We start from the raw sequence: 21,765 nt of genomic DNA, 5'->3' as shown, positions 1-21,765 counted from the left end.
AGCAGGAATTCTTCCCCAGTTGAAGCTAATTCCTTCTCAGAAGCCCTGTTCAGCTGATAGCTCTGTCTTGCTTAAGCTGTGAATACAATGTGAGTCATTACACACCCCTGAAATTAGGGCTTTGACCTCTTCGTGTGATAAAATTTTCCAATTAATTTTAAAATATATTCTCTCGCAGCAGTAAGCCAACCTCTGGGCTGAGGTCCTAAGCAAGCACTTTGTGTTGTTTTCAAAGTAATTTTCCACCTTCAGTGTGTTTGTGTAAAAGCAATCTCTGCATCTGAAATCTGAATTCAATTGCTCTTCTTGGTGAGAGAACACCCCTGAGAGCTGTTAATACTAATGAAGGCACAAACCTTTCATGAATCATTGCGGGAGCTCTCTCTTCCCATGAGGTGGAGCGCATTGTCTCAAAGCAGCTTTCTCTGTGACTTTTACTGAGCTTTTCCAGCTCACTTCATAAGCCTCCAGCTCACAGGGCAAGTGAGCAAAGGGCAGAAAGTTGATTTTGCATGAGGCATTTGCATAAGACTGGGTTATATATGCCAGTTGCCATGCCTGCATCTGGGTGGAAAGCCCCTGTGTGAATACCCCACAGAGCTACATGCGTCTTCCCAAAGCTGCGGGCGCTGCTCAGTTCAGATACCTGAATTAGGTGTGATTCAAAAGAGTAACGCTGGCAGCCTGGAGGGGGAACAGCTTTCCTTGGAATGACTGTAATGCCTCCTGCCTCCACATCTGCGACGGCTCAGCTGGGTCTGCAAGGGTCTGCGGGGGAGAACTAGAATGGGTGGTGGTTCCTTAGTGTGCTGGCAGAGTGCTGCAGCACTCCAGCATTGCCTCATGGGGAGCTCAGCTGTCATGGCAGCAGAACAGACCTGCTCCGCTGTCCCCTCAACCCAGTTAGAGGCATTAGGAGAGGAAGATCAATAAGCATATCCAGAAGGAGATTTGGAACCCCTAAAGGGATGCCCAGGTAAACTGTGGGAAAACCCCATAGTGATTTTTCTAAGCATAACTATCAGACAAAGGCAGAACTAGGAATAAAAGAAAGGTCCAAAATCTATTTTTAGTTGAGGCTGGGTCTTTGTAAGAAAAATGCTTAGCTAGAAATTTGTGGTTACTTAACCATTGCTCTAGCAGGGTAAAGAGACCTTAAAAGAGCCCTAATAATTCTTATTACTACAAAGCATTGGTTGCCAGCCGTTCTCAAACTGCCTTACAAGCTGACAGAAGAGAAACAGTTTGGGTTTCTAGACCCTTCAGTGACAGAAGCAACTTGTTCCACCAGCATAATGGGCCACAGCTCTTCAAACACACCTTAAAGTGCTTTTTTAGGATCAGGAATGATTTTCCCAAGAAAAAGGACATGGCCTTTTTGGTCATCTGGCAGGTCACTGGCAAGCTTAAGAAGAAAGGCAGGTCTTGGTTCCCAAACCAGTGCTGTGCACCCCATGCATAACTGACTTCTCCATGGCTTCTTCTCATAGAAAAAGTGCAGCTGGAAGAGCTCTATTGTGTGTTTTAAAAACAACAACAAAAAACTTTGAGGCCTAGTAGCCTGGCACTGTCTTCCTGCGTCGTGGCCAAGGCATGTATCGCCTCTTGCTGCTTCGCGTTCAGTCTGTTGGGTTCACTAAGTGCAAAGTGTTTTGTCTAACAGCTCATCCCAGCAAGACCTGGTCAAACAGTTGTTGCTTGGTCTGAGCTGTGTGGACTGTTGGCTTCTGCTGGGATGTGCCAATTGTCTGGAGGACAAGGCGGAAGCACTGGTGTCACTGCTTCTGGAGACACAGATGAGGTTCTGACCAGTGGGCCAGTAACCCCTGTCATCTCCTGGGACTTCTGGCAGTTCTTCCCAGTGCAGCCTCCACACGTATCTCCTCCGTGCAACCGTGTCTTTTCTGTGTCTTTTCTGCCCCTTCAGGATTTTCAGAAGTCTAGCCCAGGCTGCGTCACAGCTGTCCGCAAAGCCTTCCAGCAGATTAAGGATCTGTGTCTGAGTGGAGGTAAGGAGACATGCCCTTCCCAAGGACAGCCAGCAGGCAGTCCCAGCCATGTGGAAAAAAGTTGATTCAGTTTTATTTCAGCTAGGTCTTCAATCGGTTCAGCTAAATCAATGCAAATGCCCACCTGGCCACCTCTTTCTGCTTACACAGTTGATTTTTGATTTAATGAACAGTTTCAGTTAGCATTAAAATCGGTAACCAACACCAAAATGAAAGCATCTATGTGGGAGCTTGCACAGTGTTAATGAAACATCTTTTCTGCACCAAAGTGCAAAAACACCTGCAACTGCAAAATACTGCATTTTATGCTGGTAAAGCATCATGTTTCACCACATGCTTGTCGTCAACACGCACAATGTTAAGAACTGTTCAGGCAGGTATGACAACTGCATGGCTCAGCTCACTGGACATATCTGAGAAATATTTGGAAGGCAGCCATCACAGTCTCTTTCATTTCCAACCTTGGACAGTTAGGTGAAGCCAAGGAGAGAGACTGGTGAAGATCCCTCCTAAGTAAGCCAGAGCAGATATCGTGGGCATCTCCTGGGAGTCCTCCATGGTGTTAGAACAGCTGTGGTGGGTTCTTGGTCTATCTCAAGTCTTGGCTTGGTCTGTGGTGCTGCACGTCAGGGGCTGTGTGCCTTCGACGGCTGCTGTTGCTGCCTCGCTGCAGGGGCTGGTCCTGGAATTGTCCAGAGGAGCTGGGGGTCCAAAACCCCATTTAGCTTTGGGTCACATCAGGGAAAAACATTATTGTTAAATAGCCAATGTCCTCGAGGTCTGCCTGAGGCCACACTTTCTGCAGCAGGGTGGATAAGTGGTCATATTTAAGGCTTAGGCTCTCAAGTGAGCATCCAGAGGCAGGTCCCAGGCCTGGGTTTCCAAGTAAAGACAGCTGGGCTCTGGTGGGCAGCTTGTAGGGTACAATGGGGACAGACAGGAGCTGTGACTCCAGAACATGGGGGGTGAAAATGAAGGGAGCAGCTCTCCCCGGCAGAAATTGAAAGGTATATGAGTGCATCTTGAAGGAATCCCTTCAAAGACCGATTTCCTGACTCCAGCTGGCCTCTCTGCATCACACTGAGGTTTGAAGGCACGTCTATTCTTACACGGCAATTCTTACTGTAAATGCACCCAGCTCACAAGGATGTTTTGTTTTTCTTTTTTTTCATTCCCCTACCAGTTATTCCAGCTGTTGAATCCCACTGGGACCCGTACGCTGTACCTTGCTCTCCTGCACGAGAGCTTGCCTGGGGAGACCACCCTCCAGGGCACAGCAGACCCTGGGGAGGGAGCCTGTGGGGCGAGGAGGAGGCAGCCAGGTAGGGCACCAGCGAGGATGGGCTCATACCAAGCTGCTCTTCTCACTGTGCCAGCCGGGACTGCTTCTTTCTCAGTGGGTGCTGATTCCTCTGGGCTCCCCAGGCAGGTGTCAGTGGTTCCATGAGGGGCAGAGTGTGGGCCGTGGGCCGTGGCAGGGTCGTGAAGCTGCAGAGGAAGGCTGTGCCTGAACATCCACGTGTGTGTACATTTAGATATAATGTGTCCTTCCCACTAGAAACCTCATCTGTGTGTTATGGCATCTCCTTACTCCTGAGTGAAACAAGATGCTGAAGCCTGGTATTATTTTCCTCTGTTGAGGCTTGTGTCTTTCATTTTCCTTCTTTCTGCAGCCTATGATGAAATCAGCAGCAAAATGGCCACATGCAATAAGATCTCTAACAAGGAGGATGTTTACCAGCTCTTTGGGTTTGCTAGAAATGCCTTCACCATGATGGCCATGATGGACTACCCTTACAAAACTGATTTCATGGGTCACCTCCCTGCCAATCCAGTGAAGGTGAATACCAGGACACAGGTGGGAGTCACTCTTTCTGGTGTGCACCTTGGTGACTGGAGCGCAGGGTGCTGCACAGCCTGGGACGCTGTCAGGCACGCACCATCGGTGATGGTGACAGCGGGAGGTAGAGGTGGATGTTGCAACCCTTCCACTCTGACAGTAAATCAACATATTTTAAACTTCTCTGTGATGGTGACTGCTGTGTTTGAAATGCACTGCCGTAAGGCTCCCTGGGGAAGGTTTGCTGGAGCCACTACTCTGCCTTTACCTTAGACACAAAGGCCTGTGCAGCCTTGTTGACTTCAGCTTTTAAACACTAAAAACCTGCAGCTTTTTTTAAAAATGTAGTTTTGTTGTAGCCCACCTCAACATGCTTTCATAGATGTATTTTTCTTGGTGGTAGGAATGGGGATCTAAAATTCAGGCTCCTTTCTAAGTATCGCCCAGAAAGATGACATACCTCAGAGTATAATGCAGAGGAATGTCTGCTGCTGTGGGGACTGGAAAACCTGCAGACTTTCAAGAGAGTTGGAAATAGCAAAGCGTGGGAAAGAGGCCTGGTCCTCAGGGGGTTACAGAGACTTCTCAGATACCAGCTGCTTCTGAAAGGTCCCAGGCTTGATCCCAGATCACCACTGCCTGTTGCAATTCTTTGTGTCTTCTGGTGTGCTGTCAGCCTCGTGCTACTGTCCTCTGCTGCACTCCAGTACGCCATGCTGATGGGACTTCCTTTGCCTCTGGCCTTGTGGCATTTATGGTTCGAGTCCTACCTGGAGCAAAATGCATACTGTGCAAGAGGTCATACAGGCTACACTGTCCTGGGGCTCGGGAGATGCTGTCTCTGGCTCCACTGGGCAGCCAGTTCCCTTCTAGGGTCTATTTAACAACCTGTAAAATGGAAATAATTATCCTACCTCCCCTTGAGAAGGACATTAAAATATCCTGATTGTAGGAGGAACTGTTGTGTATCACTGTGGCCTCTGCACAGCTGCTTAGCTTGGTAGAGGAATTGTTTGTCTTAGCCCTGTCTCCCTGTTTCTATCTATTTTGCTGCTAGAAGGGAGGAAAAAAAAACAAAAAAACTGTTGCATTAGGCCCTTGGAAACCGGCTGAACCATAAAATGTGTAAGTGGTAATTTTAATGAATCTTCCAGCTTAGCCATTCTGTGGAGCAGAGGCTGTTAAATTTCCTGTCTGTAATTTGCCTGTAATGTGTCTCATCCAGGTTGGCTGTGAACAAATCCTTGCCCACACAGACCCAATTCAAGGCCTGGCTGCTCTTGTTGGTGAGTTAGTATTATCCGTTTGGTCTTTTATTTAACATCCTGTTTTATAGAAGCACCTGTAAGTAGAGCTGTTGCGCTGTTGCACAGGTTGTGTATTGTGGGAGCTGGTATGACTCCAATCTCTCACTGGAACATTTTGCCTTATACTGGCTTTGTCCATCAGGATGTCTCATGGTGGCCCATGGGTTCATTCTCTCACCTTTCCGAACTTACCATCATCAGGTTTTTCAGTCATTGCAGCCCCTTAGCCTGTTGAATGTCTGTGAGATGTGGACTTCTAAGGTACTTGGTTCTTTTCTAAAAGTTTACCCATACTCTGGCTCAAGCAGTCACAGGTTCAATGCACATTCACTGAAGGAAGTTTTCTGGTCTGCTTGTTGAGGACAAGGTTGTCATCACAGTGCGCTACAGTCTTAATCCAGTTGCAGATTAAGACAGTCTTAAATACATAGTGTATATTTATCTCTGTGAGTACTTAATTTGTCAGCCAGTAGTGTTTGTAAGGAAACTCTTTTGAAGACTCATAAAATATGTCATGTTGCTCATTAAAAATAAGTTCTACATAGATCATTATTCAGAAACACAGGTTCTGAATGACAAAAAATTGATTTAAGGAATTTTTATGGGTTTTAATGCAGCTTAGTAGGATTGGGAACTAATTCTTTTCTTTGCAAATTATGCATGTCAGCACCAAGTCAGAAACATACCAATTCCAAATGACTGCTAAAGGTGTTTGGCTTGGCAACTGGAAGAGTTGTTGAAATTACTAATGTCTTGGCAAACACTGTCAGATCTGCTTGATGTATTCACATCCTACTTCTTTTCTGAGGCAGAGTGGGACTCTTGTTTGTTTGTGATGAACAAGCTGGGGGTAGATTTCTTCCTCCTGCCCACGGGGGAGCACTTTGTGCCTCCCCCCATCTCACCAGCTGCATTCACTTGGGACAGTTTAATCATGCAAGAGGCATGATCCACCAGAGCATTAGGCAGGGGATTGGCTTTCTTCCATACCTGCCCCTCTGTGTCATACAGGAAAACACTGTCTCCTTTCTGCATGTGCTGCAGTGACCCACCTCCTGCAAGGTAGAGCGTAGACTCGTGGGCTGTGATGCTGAACTGGCAACAGTTGAACTGGGATAGTGTTAGCGTTGTCCACTGATTGCTTACAGGACAATAATACTCTGTCTCGTTGACATGAATCCATTCCTCTGCCTGCAAAGAACCAGACCAGCTCTCACCCATCGTGTCACGCCTCGAGTGGGCATCACTGTCACGTCAGGCTTGCTTGGTTCATGATAAAGAAAACCAGTGTCTCAGCATCTCTTTGGGGTTCAAGGTGCTAGAGTTTTGATCCACATTTAGCAATGAGAGCTTCAGAAGAAACTGAATAAAATACCAGAATGGCATGGCTTTAAAGGATCTTTGTTCTTCTTGGAAAATAAGAGGAGTGAGCTGAGCAAGGTGCCACAGGGACCAGGCATAGCCTGAACTGGCATAGCCCAAGTCCTGTCCGCTCTCTGGACATTTAACACATTACCAATGAAATCATCTAAAGAGGGCTATATTGCATTGAATTGTGGACAATAATTTGAGTTTGGGTCATCTGGAGGAATTTGATGTCAGCCTGGATGTGGAGTTTCTCTTTAAGGATTTCTATCCCTTCCACAGTGAGCAATTAAGTCCTCTAAGATGCCCTCCATTCCTTTAAAAGAAACTGTACCTGTCATGCTAAAATCAGGCCAGGCCCTAAGTCTTTATACTTTCAAATGGGAATTGCTGAATGACTCTTGAAAACTGAGTTCTCTTGGCTTCAGGGAATGGGATTCTCCTAAAGTGAGCCTTTCAGTCCCTGTCAGGTCTCTTCCCAGCTTGCCCTCCCGCGAATGCTGCACAGTGCTTTCCCTCCTCTTTCAGACATGGGAAAGCCAGGTTTGAAGACACTTCATTGGCATTGCAGGGCTTGAGCCCATCTTTCCTAAAATCTAGGCTGGTGTCCACACTGCAGTCCATTCCTCTCCCTGTCTGCCAGTGTTTCTCCCCCTCTCAGTTTGAACAAGGAAAATCAGGTGGTCAGTGTGTTTGGGGCAGGTATGTGATGAGATTTGCACTTAGATTTTCCTGTGTTAGCAGGCTGTATGTTTTCTCTATTTAAAAAAATGCTTTAAACAGCCTTTGTACTCTAGCAAGTCGAGCGTGACAACAGGGCAGCTTCTAATGCACACGATTGTAATAGCAGGCACATTTTCATAAGCTTATTGGCCTGATTTGCAGCTGTGCCAGTCCGCTAAGAGACCAAAAATAACGAAGTTACTGGTCAACCTGTTGGAATAAAACAGTCAGGGCATAGCCATATAGAGACCCCATTTTGAGTCAGATTTGGGATTATAAGAGCAGATGAACTTACTCCTTTTAGTGTCCTTCCTCCAACGCAAAAGATTCTGTCCCTGACTGTAGCCATCCCATGATCACAGCGGGTAAAAGCCATGGCACTGTTGCCAATCCAGCGTCGGAGACGAGGGAGGTAGCTGTAAGTGTCTCGTAAGGTTTTACCCCCCGAGAAGCCCCCTAGAAGGAAAGCAGAAGTCTTGAAAATCTATCCATCGTCTTCTCTGACATCCAGCAAACCTTCTGCAAACATCAGTAGAGCTGCTTCCCCCGCCACTAAAAATACCTAAGAAGCTCAGGTTTAAAATTTCACACCATTCTGCAGAGCTGATGCAGTATGAAATTTAACAAACAGTTCCAGCTCTTTCTGTAAATAGTTTTCCACAAAAGATGTTTGAATAAAGCTCTTGGGGTATTTCAGGTGCAACCAGGAACAGCTTTCATCAGGGAGTCTGCTTCCAGCACATGCGGTCACAAAATGGTGGTTGAAAAAAAAACGTTCAAAGCTCTTTGAACTGTGGATCTTTGACAGAATGTCAAAGCCAATGTGCCAGTGCTGTTGTTTTTATTAGGCACCCACTTGCATATTTCAGGGGAGCTTATAAAAAGCTCCTTGCAGAAGGAAGGTGCCGCTATGGGAAGGGTAAATGCGCCTGCCTGTTGAATTCCAGCCTGCAGAGAGTCTTTGCAAACAAGGAAGTTGATATTTCAGGATGCCCATAAGACCTGGCTCACCTGGGCTTCGATGCTTTCTGTGCGTGGACGCTTTGTCTGCATGGAGCTTGTTTTTAAATCTTGTACTGAAGTAATGCTTTAATTTTTCAGTTTGCTTGGGCAGAGCTGTAGGCTGGCCAAATCAAATGTGCAATTACCCCACTAGCTTAGAAGGAAATGAACACTATGGATAGGTAAGAACCAATACCCAAGGGGTGTGGTGTTAGCCAGCCCAGATCACTAGGTATGTTTGAAGCTCTGTGAGGCAATTTTGTCCTTGCTGTCTGGTAGGAATCGAGACCAACAGAGGTTAAATGAACTGCCTGTGGCACTGTGGGCCAGCTGAGTCAAAGCAGGGCCTTGCACCTGAGCCTCAGCCATTCCCCCAGCTGAACCATCATCCTTCCTTTCCAGACATCTGTGCTGCTAGTGCAGGAGCCCTGCTGCCAGTGGGGTACATGTCTGTGTAGGACAGCCCGTGTGCTGCCGTCCCTGCCCTTGGGGCCTCAGCTGTACTCAGCACAGAGAAGTAACCTTCATTGCAACTGTGCGATTGAAGTTAATCTGGACTAGATCAGTACAGTGAACCCAGCTGGCCATAACTGTTTTATGAAGTAGGGAGCCTACAGCAATGGCAGGCTGTCCCAGGACTTTTAACTGCAGAGGCAATAACACAAAACACAGTGCTTTTCCTCGGACAAACCAAAGATTATCTTTAAAGTCCAAATGCATAGCTGCAAAAGCTAAAGATCCTACAACAATTTCCATAAGTGTTTAAACCCATGCTGCTTTGTTGTTACCCATCCTGCACCATCTATCAACGATCCCTGTAAAGACTGAGGGTCCCTTGTAGGGCAAAAGCTGTACAGCCTCAGTGCGCAAGAGGATGAGAGCATGCATTACACTTCTTTTTGTACAGATCAATAAAGCAGCACAGTAGGGTTAGTCACACATCTTCCATTCAGATTAATACCAGGGTTTAATCCCATCCCCAACTCTATGGCAGCCTGCTCCTGGTTTACCTGTTCAGACAGCAAAGCTTTAGGATTTAGCAAGGATTGTGCAAGGTCAAAGGCAAGCAGGGGTGTGGATTGCAATCAGATGATATTACCTTAAAAGTCTTGGAAAGAAAATAGCTCCTGCCATTCAGGAGGGTAGTGAGGCTGTGCTAACACAGCAGAAAAGGGACACTGGAGCTGTGGGTGTTACTGGTGTGGGTGCAGGCTTAGACTGTGACACTAAGATGCCAGGAAAACTCAACAACCTATATGAAAATATGCTGCTTTCTACTAGCTCTATCACCTGAAATATAGAGAATTCCCTTGTGGGTTGTGCCTGCATGGTCAGCAATAGGCATGGGGAAAGGAGCTGCAAACTCCCACTTGTTGTCAGCAGGCTGGTACAATTCCACAGTGCAGGTGAGGGTCCCCAGCAGTGTCCCACCACCAACGGCAAAGATACGATCAGACAGCACATCCGCGTGGAAGCGTGTCCGCCTCTCCAGCATGCTGGCGACCTGGAGCCAGGAAGTGTTGCGGGGATCAAATCGGAAAACCTAGGATCACAGCAGATGGGTGATGGTTAGCAGAAGGCGAGTGGCTGGCTTACGTCTCCTCTGGCCTCAAGAACTAATAAACATTTTCCCTGGGCTGAGGAAGGTTTTATATTCAGACCTGGACAGGCTCAACTTCCAGTGCCAGCCAGCTGATAGAGCAGTACATCCCCAGTGGAGCAGGAGGTGAAACACATTGGCATAATGAAATATCTTTGTTTCAAACACCAGCTAGCATGTGTCAGCTGAAAACCGTTTCAGTGAGATTTAAACAAGCACATTTTGCATCTCTGCTACTGTTTGAATGTGTAGTAAAAAGAGCAGCTGAGCTTTGCCCCCTGCTTTTACCCAGGAGAAGGCAGGAGTAGCTTCCCCTCCCCTCATCCTTGGTGGCATCACCACAGGGGCACAGCACCTCTGCTAAGGCTGGGCTTCTAGTTACACCTTGTTCAGCAGTAAATACTTCCCCAAGCTTGTTTTGTCAGTCCTGGTTAGAAAGCCCAGGTCACTGAGCATTGAACCGCAGGCGATGAGTGCTGGGCTTGGGCTGTAGCCAGTGCCGCAGCCCTGCCGCTTCGGCATCCTCGACTCCACTGCTGCTGAACTGCCGCCTGCCTTCAAGGCAGTGGAAGAGAGTTGCTGTTTGCTGAACTGAGTACCATGCTGAAACAAGCCCCTCGGGAGCACGGGAAAGAAAAACATGCTGTTTTTTCTAGCAAGCTCACTGAAGCCATCTAGGAAAATGTAAAATTCTGTACAAGTCTCTTTACCCTCCAGGCAGAAAGAGAAGGTCCTGGGAGCTAAAGCAGATTTGCCTTTCAAGGGCAAAAGCAAGGAAGGAGCAGTTCTCAAGTGAAGTGGTAGGCTTTAACCATGCCTCCCAAGCATGAGTCCACTGGCAGCAACAGTGGGGACAAGGGGTAACATTCATGGGGTTGCTTGATTGACTGATGTGGACCTGGCTGAACCTGGACTGTGGAAGTTGTGCATAGACTAGGATGACAATTTACAGTAGGAGCAAGGTGACACCAGGGCAGGACCCGATTGCTTCCCAGAGAGTTTGGAAGCTGTATCCCCAAGGGCTTTCAGTACTGCATAGAGTGCTAAGAAATATGTAGAGGTGGGAAATTTTTTCTTTAGCCGTTTTTCCAAGGCTAAAGGTTTCTTGTGTCTTACCTCATTTGATGGCTGCTTTCCTGTGGGATCAAAGTTGCACTGTCCCCCGATGACAAAGAGGAAGTCGTTGATGATGGCGACACAGTGGTTGTACACTGGCACGCAGAGGTTCCCGACCTTGTGCCAGGTGGTGCAGCTTTGGTCTGCAGCCCACATCTCTCTGCACACGCAGTTGTCGGTGGTTCTGCCACCAGTGACAAGCAGCATGGTGGAATCAGAGCGGAGGCTCGTGCTCTGTGTCTGCAGGACTGGCTGAGCATACAACTGGGAGTGGTAATTGAGAGCCTCCTGCAGGTACCTGTGGCAGCCTGAATCCAGCCTCATAAGTGGCATTTCCTGGACATATCTCTGCAGATCCCGTAAAGGAATGAGAGGGAATCTTATGCGCCTTAAAATATCTGCCGCATCTTTCATCCGTGTGTGGTCATGCTGCAGCCAGCTCACAGTGGCTCTGAACAGCTCCAGCTCACTGCATCCCTCGGCGTCAGTCCTGTCTAAAATTTCACAAAGGGTTCCTCGGTCCAGGTCTTTCAAGCACTGAGGATCAGCCAGGATCTGTCTGTAATGCTGCCCTACGTAGCGCATGGCTTTCTGTCTCAACTCTGCTGGGCCGAGGTTTTTAGCAATGTTAAGAACATCCATGCAGTTCTCACTGTTCAAGCAACCCTCCAGAAAGCAAAAGCATAGCTTGATCACCTCCCGAACCAGGAGGGTTTCTGCAGCTTTGAAGGTCTCCTCGATGTTCTGTAATGAGAGGTCTAATTTGTTGGAGTAGATGAAGTTGAGAACATTCCTCAGCCCGGCAGCACTGATGGCTTTCAGCCGGACGTTACCGTCTGGGTTCCCCACTTTTGTCAAGTTTCCAACAAACAGGATCTTGCAGTAATTACTTGCTGACGCTAAAATGATCTTGTGGGCTGGGAAACAAACCCCTTCTGCTTCCAGCATCACGTCGCACAGTGCACTCTGTGAGCGAAGGCTGCTGAGCCCTTCCAGGAGTTTTGCCGGGTAGGTGTCTGACGTGAGCCTTGCCGTGCTGCCCTGCGAGCTGAGCAGCATTGTTGTGAACGGTGCGTAGCCCCAGAACAGCCCCAGGACTCTTTGCTGCCCACACTTAGTGCATTTCCTGGGCAGTCTGCTGCAGCTGAAACAGTGGTTTCATGCTTCGAGGGAGCTGCGGCTGTGCCGTCCACACCACAGAGCCATCCAAAAGGCAATAGCTGCAGCAGCCTTCCTCCTCAGGGGCCTCTGCCCGGCGCGTTGCAGGTGCAGAGCTGTGTGCCTCGCAGAGCCGCGTGGAGCCGTTTGCAAGTGGAGCTGTTGGTGCTGTTTATTGCACAAACCCCACAGTGTTTGTGGGTTTTGCCTGTGGGCTGTGGCACTGGCAGCAGCAAATGGCCACCGGTGTAGCCGCATTCCTCCTCCTTGCTATCTGGTAACTACCCATCCGCACAAAAAGCAGCTCATTCTTCAGCAGCTCCCCAGCTATGCTTCAGTGGGCTGCCTGGTCAGATGCTTTTTCATCTGGGCAAGCCTGCACACGCCGTCTTTCCCTTCTTGAACAACAGTCAAACAAAATCCTGTTTGTGACGTGCCACCCTTGGCCTTCTGACTAAATGTGATGCATTCAGAAGACAGCTACTTTTAGGGAGGGGGTGGGAAGGTCTCAGCAGCTGTGTCCCGTTCGTTTGAAGCGTTCAGCTCGTCCTGTGCAGAGCCTGCTCCTGGTGCGCTAGGGATTAGAGGCTAGGGCTCTCCCAAGGACTAGTGAGCCCGACACTTGGCTTTGGCATGACCAGAGATGACAGAGAGCACACAAGAGCCTCTTCCTCCCCATGGATACAGCAGACACAAAGGCTTCAAGACCATGTGAAAGCTTTGGCATAAAGTTGGGATTGTAACCTAATGCTGGTGCAGAGCCTGCTAGCTCTGTCCCAGCCTTACACACTTGCCCAGCTGGGATAAACACCCCTCTGCTTGGCCTGGGCTGTGAGACTTATGCAGGAGGCAGCGCGTGGGACAGCAGAGAGGTACTGACAGGATGGCTTTGTGCTGTGTTCCCACCTGGCAGGGGTGTTTTACAACTCCTCTGGCTCAGCACGGTGTTACGACATATACCAGCTGTACCGGTCCTGCGCTGACCCCACGGGCTGCGGCATTGGCTCAGACGCCGAGGCCTGGGACTACCAGGTAAGGTGCTGGAGACACTAACAGGTTTCAGCTGCTGCAGTGGTTATCCCCCCGCCCCATGACAGCTCTTGCACCTCTCTCAGGTTTGCACCGAGATCAACTTAACTTTCAACAGCAACAACGTGACCGACATGTTCCCTGAGATGCCCTTCACAGAGGCCATGCGAGAGCAGTACTGTTGGAGCAAATGGCATGTGAGGCCACGAGCACACTGGCTGCGGACAAATTTTTGGGGAGGAGGTGAGTTATGCTGGCTGCTCGTTCTTTTGTGTTACCCTGTAGTTGTCTGCCTGTCCCCTCTCTGCCCAGCCGAGCTCTGTGGGGGCAGGCACAGCGCACTAACAAGTCCTGGCAGAAAGTCACAGCCTTGTACTGATTCGAGCCAAACAGACCTTTCTGTACCTCCCTGAGACAGAAGTGGAAAACCTAAAAACTGCCAAGAATTTTATTCTCCTGTGTTTTCAGTTCTTGGCCATGTTTGCTGCAGTAGCCAAATATATTTGGGTAAATGAACAGGAAGGAGGCCTCTCAAATGTCATCTCTCTGAATTTCAGACCTGCAAAGTGCAAGCAATATCATTTTTTCAAATGGAGACTTGGACCCGTGGGCTGGAGGTGGGGTAAGCATGCACACTCCTGCACACCGAGCACAGAGAGCAGCCTTTCCAGGTGATAAACTGCCCCGCCTCCCTTTCACAGCAGCACTGGCAATTCATCTTTAGCCTATGTGAGTTTCTGCAAGTGGCTGGTTTATGCTGAACTATTCAGAAGCCTCAGGGCATTAATGATGGACACATTGAACAGAGTCCATCAGCCCAGAACACTGATGCAGCAAAGGTGGCTTCACTAGTGCAGACATGGCAGGAGCTTCCTTACCCAGCACCTGGGGTCTGAACCACAACCCACTGTGTTTCTGTGTCAAGACTTGGTCTCAGTGCTGACAGCCAAATGCTCCTTGCTCTCTCCAGTCTTGGCACACTTTGTGAGACTAAGCAGTTGCTGTAAGCAGCAACTTGAATGAGGGCATGTTTTGGCTTAGGTTCAACAAAGCTTCAGAGTGGTGGCAGAGCTCTAGTTTAAAAATTAAAAACAAAAGTGACCCAGAACTGGATTTTGAGTTAGTCGAGCTCCTGACTATAATGCAGGAGTTCCTTGGTTTAATCTGGTTTGGCAATCCCAGCTGCAACAGGAACAGGCTGCTTAGGGTGCACAGGTCCCAAAGGAGCCTGCTACTGCAAACTGCCTGTACTGGAGTAGGCTGACGGTTTTCATCTTGGGGAAAGCCTTCACTTCGAGACAGATGATTTGGCTCATGAGGACTGTCAGCCATGCACACAGTATCAGCCGTACCAAGGATCTCTTCCTGTGCTTTTCCTCAGTCCTGCTCAGCTTGTCTGAGAGTTTGTCTCTGCTCCTTCTCCTTCCAGATAAATAGCAGCCTCAGTCCCTCACTAATTGCAATGACCATTAAAGGAGGCGCTCATCACCTGGATCTCCGGTAAGTACGGAACTCTCCTTTGGCTGACAAAATCCTACTGCCTGGATAGCCACAGTCCAAAGCTAGCTAGCCAAAGAACCAGGAAATACTTTACTTAAAGGGGACTGGATACCAGACTGTTGCAGCATAACTTTGGAAAAGCAATGCTGTTTTCCAGGGCATAAATATGAAGTACAAACCAGATGATCTCTGTCCTTCAGTTCCCTGGCTTGGCTTTCCCCATGCAAGAGGCAAAGAGCTGCTGCCCACTGACTAGCTCACACTGCTCTGCTTTCTCTAGAGGACACAATCCAGCTGACCCCCCATCTGTCACAGAGGTGCGCAAGCTTGAAGCAAGCATCATCAATGGCTGGGTGAAATCTGCAGGGATGGAAAGAGCCCAAGAGAAGCGCTCGAGAGCCTCACCAGGCAGATGGCTGTGAACACATCCATCCCCACAGGCTCCAGCAGGGTGCGAGGCTGCCACCAGGATACAAAAAGACAAAAGCCTGTGCTGTTTGAGAGAAGTGTTCTCTCCTGTGCCATGATGGTGAAAATTCACCTTTCCGAGGTGTCCCACCTGCTCCTCATCAAGCATCAAAAGAAAAGCAAAAGGCCAAATCACTGACTGAAGCCAAAGCCACACTGTGTGGGTTTCATGCTCACCTGCTTGTAATGAGAAGGCATTATAAATGGTGCAAATAATAAAAGCTTGCCTCAGGTCTCAAGAATCATCAGTCCTGAACAGTGTGGTTGCAGGAGGCACCTGAAGGTTGAAGCTCGATTATTTTTAGACAAAAAGTAAATACTAGATGCCTAGTAGAAAAGCAGAGGTATGGTCACTACTTACACAGGTTCACAGGGGACTCCACTAGTGACCAGCTATATGTCAGCCTCATCCAGTGCTGCGGGTTTGGGGCTTTGTTTGTTTTTAACTTGCACAAGAGATCTCCAGTTGGTGAGCTGGAGATTTACACAAAGTAATCCTGGTGTTGTATTGCTGTCACTCAAGAGCTGTGTATTAATACCAGTAAAGCACACTTCCACTTGAGACATCTTCAGATCTTTTTAAAATAAATTACAAGTTTATTAAAGTGTGTGATATAGTTTCATGGCTTGGTAGTATAACCAAAGAAGATAAAAAAAGGATACTTCTCACCTTTCCAGGTGGAGTAAACTCATGTTTGCACATACACAGGTGGATTCTTACCTACTGGAATGACTATGCACCAATAAATACTAGCATAATTGCAAAAATATTAAATCCTGGTAATCAATTGGATGCCTCAGTTGATCCATTTACAATGATTTTATGAGTTAGTGGAGAAGCATCCCAGGTCATCAAAGGCTTACGTTACTTATACAGGCAAAGTAACAGCATTGCTTCAGCTTCTGTTACATTGCTCAAACACAAGGCTTTGTGTTAAGTATTTGCACTGCTGGGTTCTCCCTACCGTCACAGTACAATTGGTTCCCAGCGCTATGATGTCAGTCACTGATGTTATTTCACAATATTCGGGTGCTGACAAAAGGTTTTTTCACACATGACCCACTTACCTCTTCCCTGTTCTTAAGTACAAAAGGCCAAAGCTTCTGCTCCCTACCCCCCACTGAGGAGTGCGTGGGGAAGAGCAGGAACAGATGAAGTCCATTTATCAGATCTTTCAGATATGTACAAATGAAGGACAACATATGGAAGACCCGATTAGTCAAACTCCAGCCCCCCAAAAAAACACTTTAAGACTGTCAGTGGAACTACATCCTCAATAAAACCCGTATCTTCTCTGTTTGTGCTGATGAAAACCTCTACACCTCTGCCAAGAGCTGTCAACATCCCCTTTACTCATACTGAAGTCAGGCTTCAGGTTTGTTGCTGGAACTATGGCTTACACCACACTGACACTTCCAGCCTTACTGAGCTGATAAAATCCAGTATTCACCCTCCGTGCTCGCAGACTCCCACAACTTTTCTGAATTTAGATTTGCTGTACTGCAGCAATTATTCAGGACTAGCACCACACTAAAAAAAGCAGACAGCAGTAGATGCATCTGCAGACAAGACAGGATTACATCTTGCTTTTATTACCTAACAGCATCCTTAGCTCCCAGCAAGCAGGCACTCTAATTAAATCAACCTGGCAGGGCATTAAGGCAGCCAAGTTCAGTACTTTGGGAAGTAATCTGCAAGTTACCACCTTTGGCCAGGTGGCTTGTTTTGTGCCTTTGAGTGAACCGAGGCCCAGGTGTCTTTTGGCCTTCCAAAGGATGAGGGTTCTTTAATCCTCTTATAATGGCCTATACCAATCTCTTATTTTCATCTTGCAGATAGTACTTGCCCCAAAGGAACCCACATAGTGTGACAGACACAAATGGTTTGATTTATATAGAAGGAAGAACTAAAGGCTTTCAGATGCTATGGCAGAGGGATAAGCAAGATATATGTGGGCTTCCATGCAGATGATAGATGAGCAGCACTAAAAATAATTACAGAAACAGGCTTCAAAAACTGTGGCAGAAGTCTGAAGCCAGTGTCACAAACATTCATAACATTTTGAAGCCTTGGGCAAGGAAGAATGTGATCCAAATAGAAAACCCCGGTTGCGTGGTGCTCTCTGAGCTGAAGGGAAGAGCCCAACAGCAGCAGTCACCACGCATCACAGGAATGCTGCTTGTGGCTGAACTTCAGGGAACACAGAAGGAAAATGGAGTGCAAGCAGAGAGTAAGCGACCCAGAGCACCATCCATGGGTGAAGTTCCCATGGTAATTTAAGACCTGTACCAGTGGGGTTGTTGAGAAAAGACTTACCTATTCTATCATCATGTACCAGCATGAGGAGTATGACCAAGATGGGAACACTGCACAGAACAGTTAAGAAGTGTCTCTCTGGTCGAATGCCTTTAAGTCAGAGCTTGAAAACTGATCACGCAAATCAGCAAGTTTTCCTGGCAAGCACAAGTCATCTATTTCTGAAGAACTCAGGGTTGTTTTTTAATGGAAGCTACAGCCTCCGGACTTTGACAGTAAGTTCTAGCAATACTTCACAGACAAAAAACCCCAAGCCATTCTTCCAGAATGCCAAGTCAGGAAACTCTTAACCCTTCTGTTGAAGCAAGAAGCTTGCCAGACAGCACCACGGAGCTACCCTGACATGTCAATTTTACTGGTCTTGTTGAATATATTGCATGTGGCACTGCAAATCAGTCTTAAAGGGCAGGAGAAATGCACAAACTGTGTAACATGTTAGTTGCAAAAACCCATCCTGTCTGCATTCCTCATCACTGCAGTGTCACACTGGTATAGAATAGGAAACTAAGTGGATTCCTTGCCTAGTATTTGGAGGACTAAATACAGCTGTATCTGACCTTGGCATGTAACGTCGAAAATCTTGTTAATGGAAAGCCATGTGAAAATCCGGAGGGGCCACAGACCTTGCAAAACTGCCAGTTTTTAAGACCTATAGTGAGACTTCAGTTCTCAGAAAGTTCCAAGATTAGATTGTAAATGCCGCCCCATCCATCTATTGACTGAATTTTCTTTGAGCAACAGGTTATGTATTTTTTTCTGAGCTGTGGCTTAAAGCTCAGAGTGTGAGACTTGCAAGTCCTACCACTGTGCAGCACTCTGTGCCTCTGGCAATACCCATTTCTGTTTCTCAGTGAAAGCCTCAGTGAACAATATAGCTGGGTGGGGCTGGTTTGGTTTTTATTTTAATTAGGCAAGGCACTCAAGCTCTTAGACAGAAATCAAGGCAGCTCTTTGTGCTAAAGGAGAGAATGCCTGGCTGAAGAGATGGCCTTTCCATTTGACTTAAGCATCACAAGCATACCAGTACACTGAAATGCTAAAATGGATTACAGACCCTGCAGTTAAGGCTTTGGTTCAAAGAACCACAGAGTACCCAAGAAAAAACTTTTCAAAGATGTGCAAATCTACTGCTGTCCTGGGGGAGCACATACTGGAACTGAGATGGGCTGTGAAGTTCAGAGACTAATCTGACACAACATATTATGTTAAGGAAGTAAAAATAAATAAGCAATTAAAGTGACCTTTGCAAAAGAACAGGAAGGAGCAGATGAGCTTTTATCAGATTATTTAGGTTTGTGCCATTTCACATGTGATACAAGAGTCTGAAACAAGCATTTGTTCTCAAAGGTAGAGCGAGATGAACAATCAACCTCAGGTTTAAAGGATGAGGACAGTAAAGCCAGACTTTGCACAGAGATTCAGTTTCCCAGGAAGAACTTGTAGTAAACAAATCAGCTGGACTAACAGGCTCAGCTAAAGGACAAGAAATGCATTTGGGAAAGTAATGATTTATTCTTTTCTCCCTCCTTTAACTCATTATGAAATGGATTGTTACTCTCAAGCCAATCATAGGGAAAAAAAATAACAGACTCCCACAGTCCCATCTGTAGAGTTGATTATATTAAGACTAATATAAGACTTCAGCAACAGGAGATTTTTGGTGAGCATTTATATGTATTCCACTTGCTAAGAAATCTCTTTGCTTCTTCAGTAGGGCTGCCATATAGGTGAGACTCCAAACTCTGGAAGTTTTACAATCCATAGCAAAGTCATTAATTAAGGGTTCAATACTAGCTTCAATCAAAGGCACAAGGCCAAAGCAACACAGGTCAGGTCAGTAGGGCCTGGGTAGTCTCACTGAATTTATCTTTTTTTTTTTTTTTTTCCATCTCCAGTTTTAAGCCTTCAGCTTTTAGTCAAAGCTCAGCTCCTCAGTAACATGAACCTGCTCTATGAACACCACCACTGAAGATGTTTCCTCCCACATTTCAACAGCATTTTCCTTTTTTGCTGTTATGTCAAAGAAAACAAAAGTCTTAGGAGCAAATCAGTTGTGCAGAGAAAGGCTACAGCTACTGGATTCCACACCTAAGTGAGAAACTAATTTCCAGGGTTATTGGTGGCATATGAATTTGAGGAACATCAACATTCTGCACAAACTTGTCATGTCTTTGCAAATACCAGGATCCCTTTGATGACAGAAAAAGGAGCATTTAAACAATTTGTAAGATTTTTCCATTTCCATAAGCCATCATTAGTACATGGAATGATAAATATTCTTTAGAAGACTTAAATAGTGGTCCCAAGGGTAACTTCTGACGCCAGCAAACAGAATTGATCAGCATAAAACAAATAAAGATGCATCTTACTTTACAAATTAACGGTTACAAATACTATAAAATACATATACCCCCCTCAGCTACTGGAAAATTAACCATTACAGTCAGATTTAATTAGTCCTCTTTAGCAGTCCTAGATTTAGACGGAACTGTACTCACTGTCACTACCACACACCTGCATACTTCGTGCAGCTCCCATTAATGCAAAGGGAGAAGACATTTTGGTGAGAACAACCTCTTTAAGGAATACGAACAGGAACATTTCTGAGAACTTATCTGTGAATACAGGACTGTCCAAGTAGCTACAAAACCAAAGGGAAAAGCACTACAGAAAGCTGATTTCCAAGTTCATGGTTTAAAATCTATTTGCACACATAAGAATGAAAGATCCCAGGGCTCCTGTAAGATTCTAAAAAAACCTTGGGTTTGCTTTGTCTTCAAGCAACTGAAAACAATTCAGTAATTCTATTTGGACCAGGAATAGCTGTAATACATTTAGACTGACTGCTTTTAATACTACTGATGAAAATACTTCTACCCAAAGTACTCCTAAAGTAAAAAAAAATTGAAAATTTTTCCACAGTCCAAAAAATGATGAATAACATGAACTTTGCTGTACAGTTGTAAGCTTGTTTTGAGTCAACAAACAGCTTACAATGCAATATCTGGACAGGGAGGGACGGAAGGAGGCTGAATTAGAATTATACCTAATGTGCTCACAAGCTTTCCCAGTGCCCAACCTCAGAAAGCAGCTTCCAGTCAGAATACCTGAGTCTAACTGATGCAAATAAAACGCAAGTGTAGTTTCACATAGATAAGTTAAATAACTGCAATAGCTTTACAAAATTATATACCACTTTGAGCCAAACCAGCAGCAAATTTTTTTTCCATCATTCATTTCATCCACAGCTTTGAACAGATTGTTCAAAGTGCTCTATAAAACTAAGACACTGTACAACAGATGATTTGCTGCCACTTCCTTCTAATGTGATGCAGCATAGCTCGGTAGTTTGGAATGAGATCGAAGTATCAGTAGCGATACTGACAGCTTTGCTTCTACCTAGGACAATGTTACAGTTCTTTGTTTATTCCACTCACCACCTGAAACACTATACGTTCTTAGGAGGAATGGTGCTGTAACCGAGTGTTTCAGTGAATCCAGAGTAAGCCAGAAACCTATAGGCTTATTCCCTCTCTCCAGGGACAATCCTGTGCTGTAAGACAACCTGCTGCATTCCTGATATTTAATAAGCATTTAGTAAGACTGACATAAGTGAGTTCTGGTTCACCAGAGCCCCATGAATGTCATGGTCCACACTACAACTGTTCTCTGAACCTTATCATCAATACCAGGAAAACCAGCTTAGCAGGGCACAGCTTGTCCATCCCAGAACCAGGGATTAGATTTAAGACTGACATGACTTCTTTAAACCAGAGATGCTTTCCCAAAGTTTGTTCTAAGCCAAAAAAGGTGCAATATAGCATCTCTCCTCAAACCCTGAAAAGTAAAGTGACTTGAAGATAAAAATGCCACCATTGGAAGGTCTACTGACACCCAGTCTATGCTGGCACCCAGACAGGGAGTGGATGAGCTTCTGTGTTAAATACATATTTGTCAAGGTTGATTAGGTCTATGTCATCTGAAAACAGCAGAAACATGTATTTGAGTGTTTCCCCAAGGAAGAAGCTCTCCATCTTATCTCGTGGTTCTGGATTACTGGGGTTCTGGACGTTGTTAATGGAAGTATAACCACCTGTAGGAACCTGTGCCAAAAAAAAAGCAGAAATTTTGTACATTTCAATAAACTAAAATAAATTATTTTCACTTCTTAACATCCAGACGCACTTGGAGAAAATAAGTGCTAAGAAACAGATCAGCATGTTTTTCATTTCAATATAAAAGTTCTGTTATGAAAAAAATCTCATTGCATTTTAAAAGAAACCACGAAGATAAAATGAAGCAAAATGTCCATTTATGCTTATCCCACTGAA

General features: G+C 46.1%; 2 protein-coding genes across 2 annotated transcripts in view; one reads left to right on the top strand and one right to left on the bottom strand.

Moving 5' to 3' along the window:
* The window catches only part of DPP7 (dipeptidyl-peptidase 7), a gene marked incomplete at its 5' end in the record, with an annotated part of 23,097 nt that extends 8,026 nt beyond the window's left edge, over positions 1-15,071 (top strand). The window contains 8 exons of the mRNA XM_010297264.1: positions 1,928-2,009; positions 3,683-3,849; positions 5,075-5,135; positions 13,034-13,152; positions 13,236-13,392; positions 13,707-13,771; positions 14,579-14,649; positions 14,930-15,071. Coding sequence (XP_010295566.1) covers positions 1,928-2,009; positions 3,683-3,849; positions 5,075-5,135; positions 13,034-13,152; positions 13,236-13,392; positions 13,707-13,771; positions 14,579-14,649; positions 14,930-15,071 — 864 coding nt within the window. The remainder of the gene's footprint in view (positions 1-1,927; positions 2,010-3,682; positions 3,850-5,074; positions 5,136-13,033; positions 13,153-13,235; positions 13,393-13,706; positions 13,772-14,578; positions 14,650-14,929) is intronic.
* Positions 15,072-21,076: 6,005 nt separating this feature from the next.
* The window catches only part of MAN1B1 (mannosidase, alpha, class 1B, member 1), a gene marked incomplete at its 5' end in the record, with an annotated part of 16,464 nt that continues 15,775 nt past the window's right edge, over positions 21,077-21,765 (bottom strand). Inside the window, one exon of the mRNA XM_010297263.1 lies at positions 21,077-21,537. Within this exon, the coding sequence (XP_010295565.1) occupies positions 21,334-21,537 (204 nt within the window). The remainder of the gene's footprint in view (positions 21,538-21,765) is intronic.

Source organism: Phaethon lepturus, unplaced genomic scaffold, assembly GCF_000687285.1.
Source record: "Phaethon lepturus isolate BGI_N335 unplaced genomic scaffold, ASM68728v1 scaffold20031, whole genome shotgun sequence".
In the NCBI taxonomy this organism is placed as follows: Eukaryota; Metazoa; Chordata; class Aves; order Phaethontiformes; family Phaethontidae; genus Phaethon; species Phaethon lepturus.
Note: the sequence above shows the minus strand (reverse complement) of the source record. Positions and strands in the feature narration are given on the sequence as shown.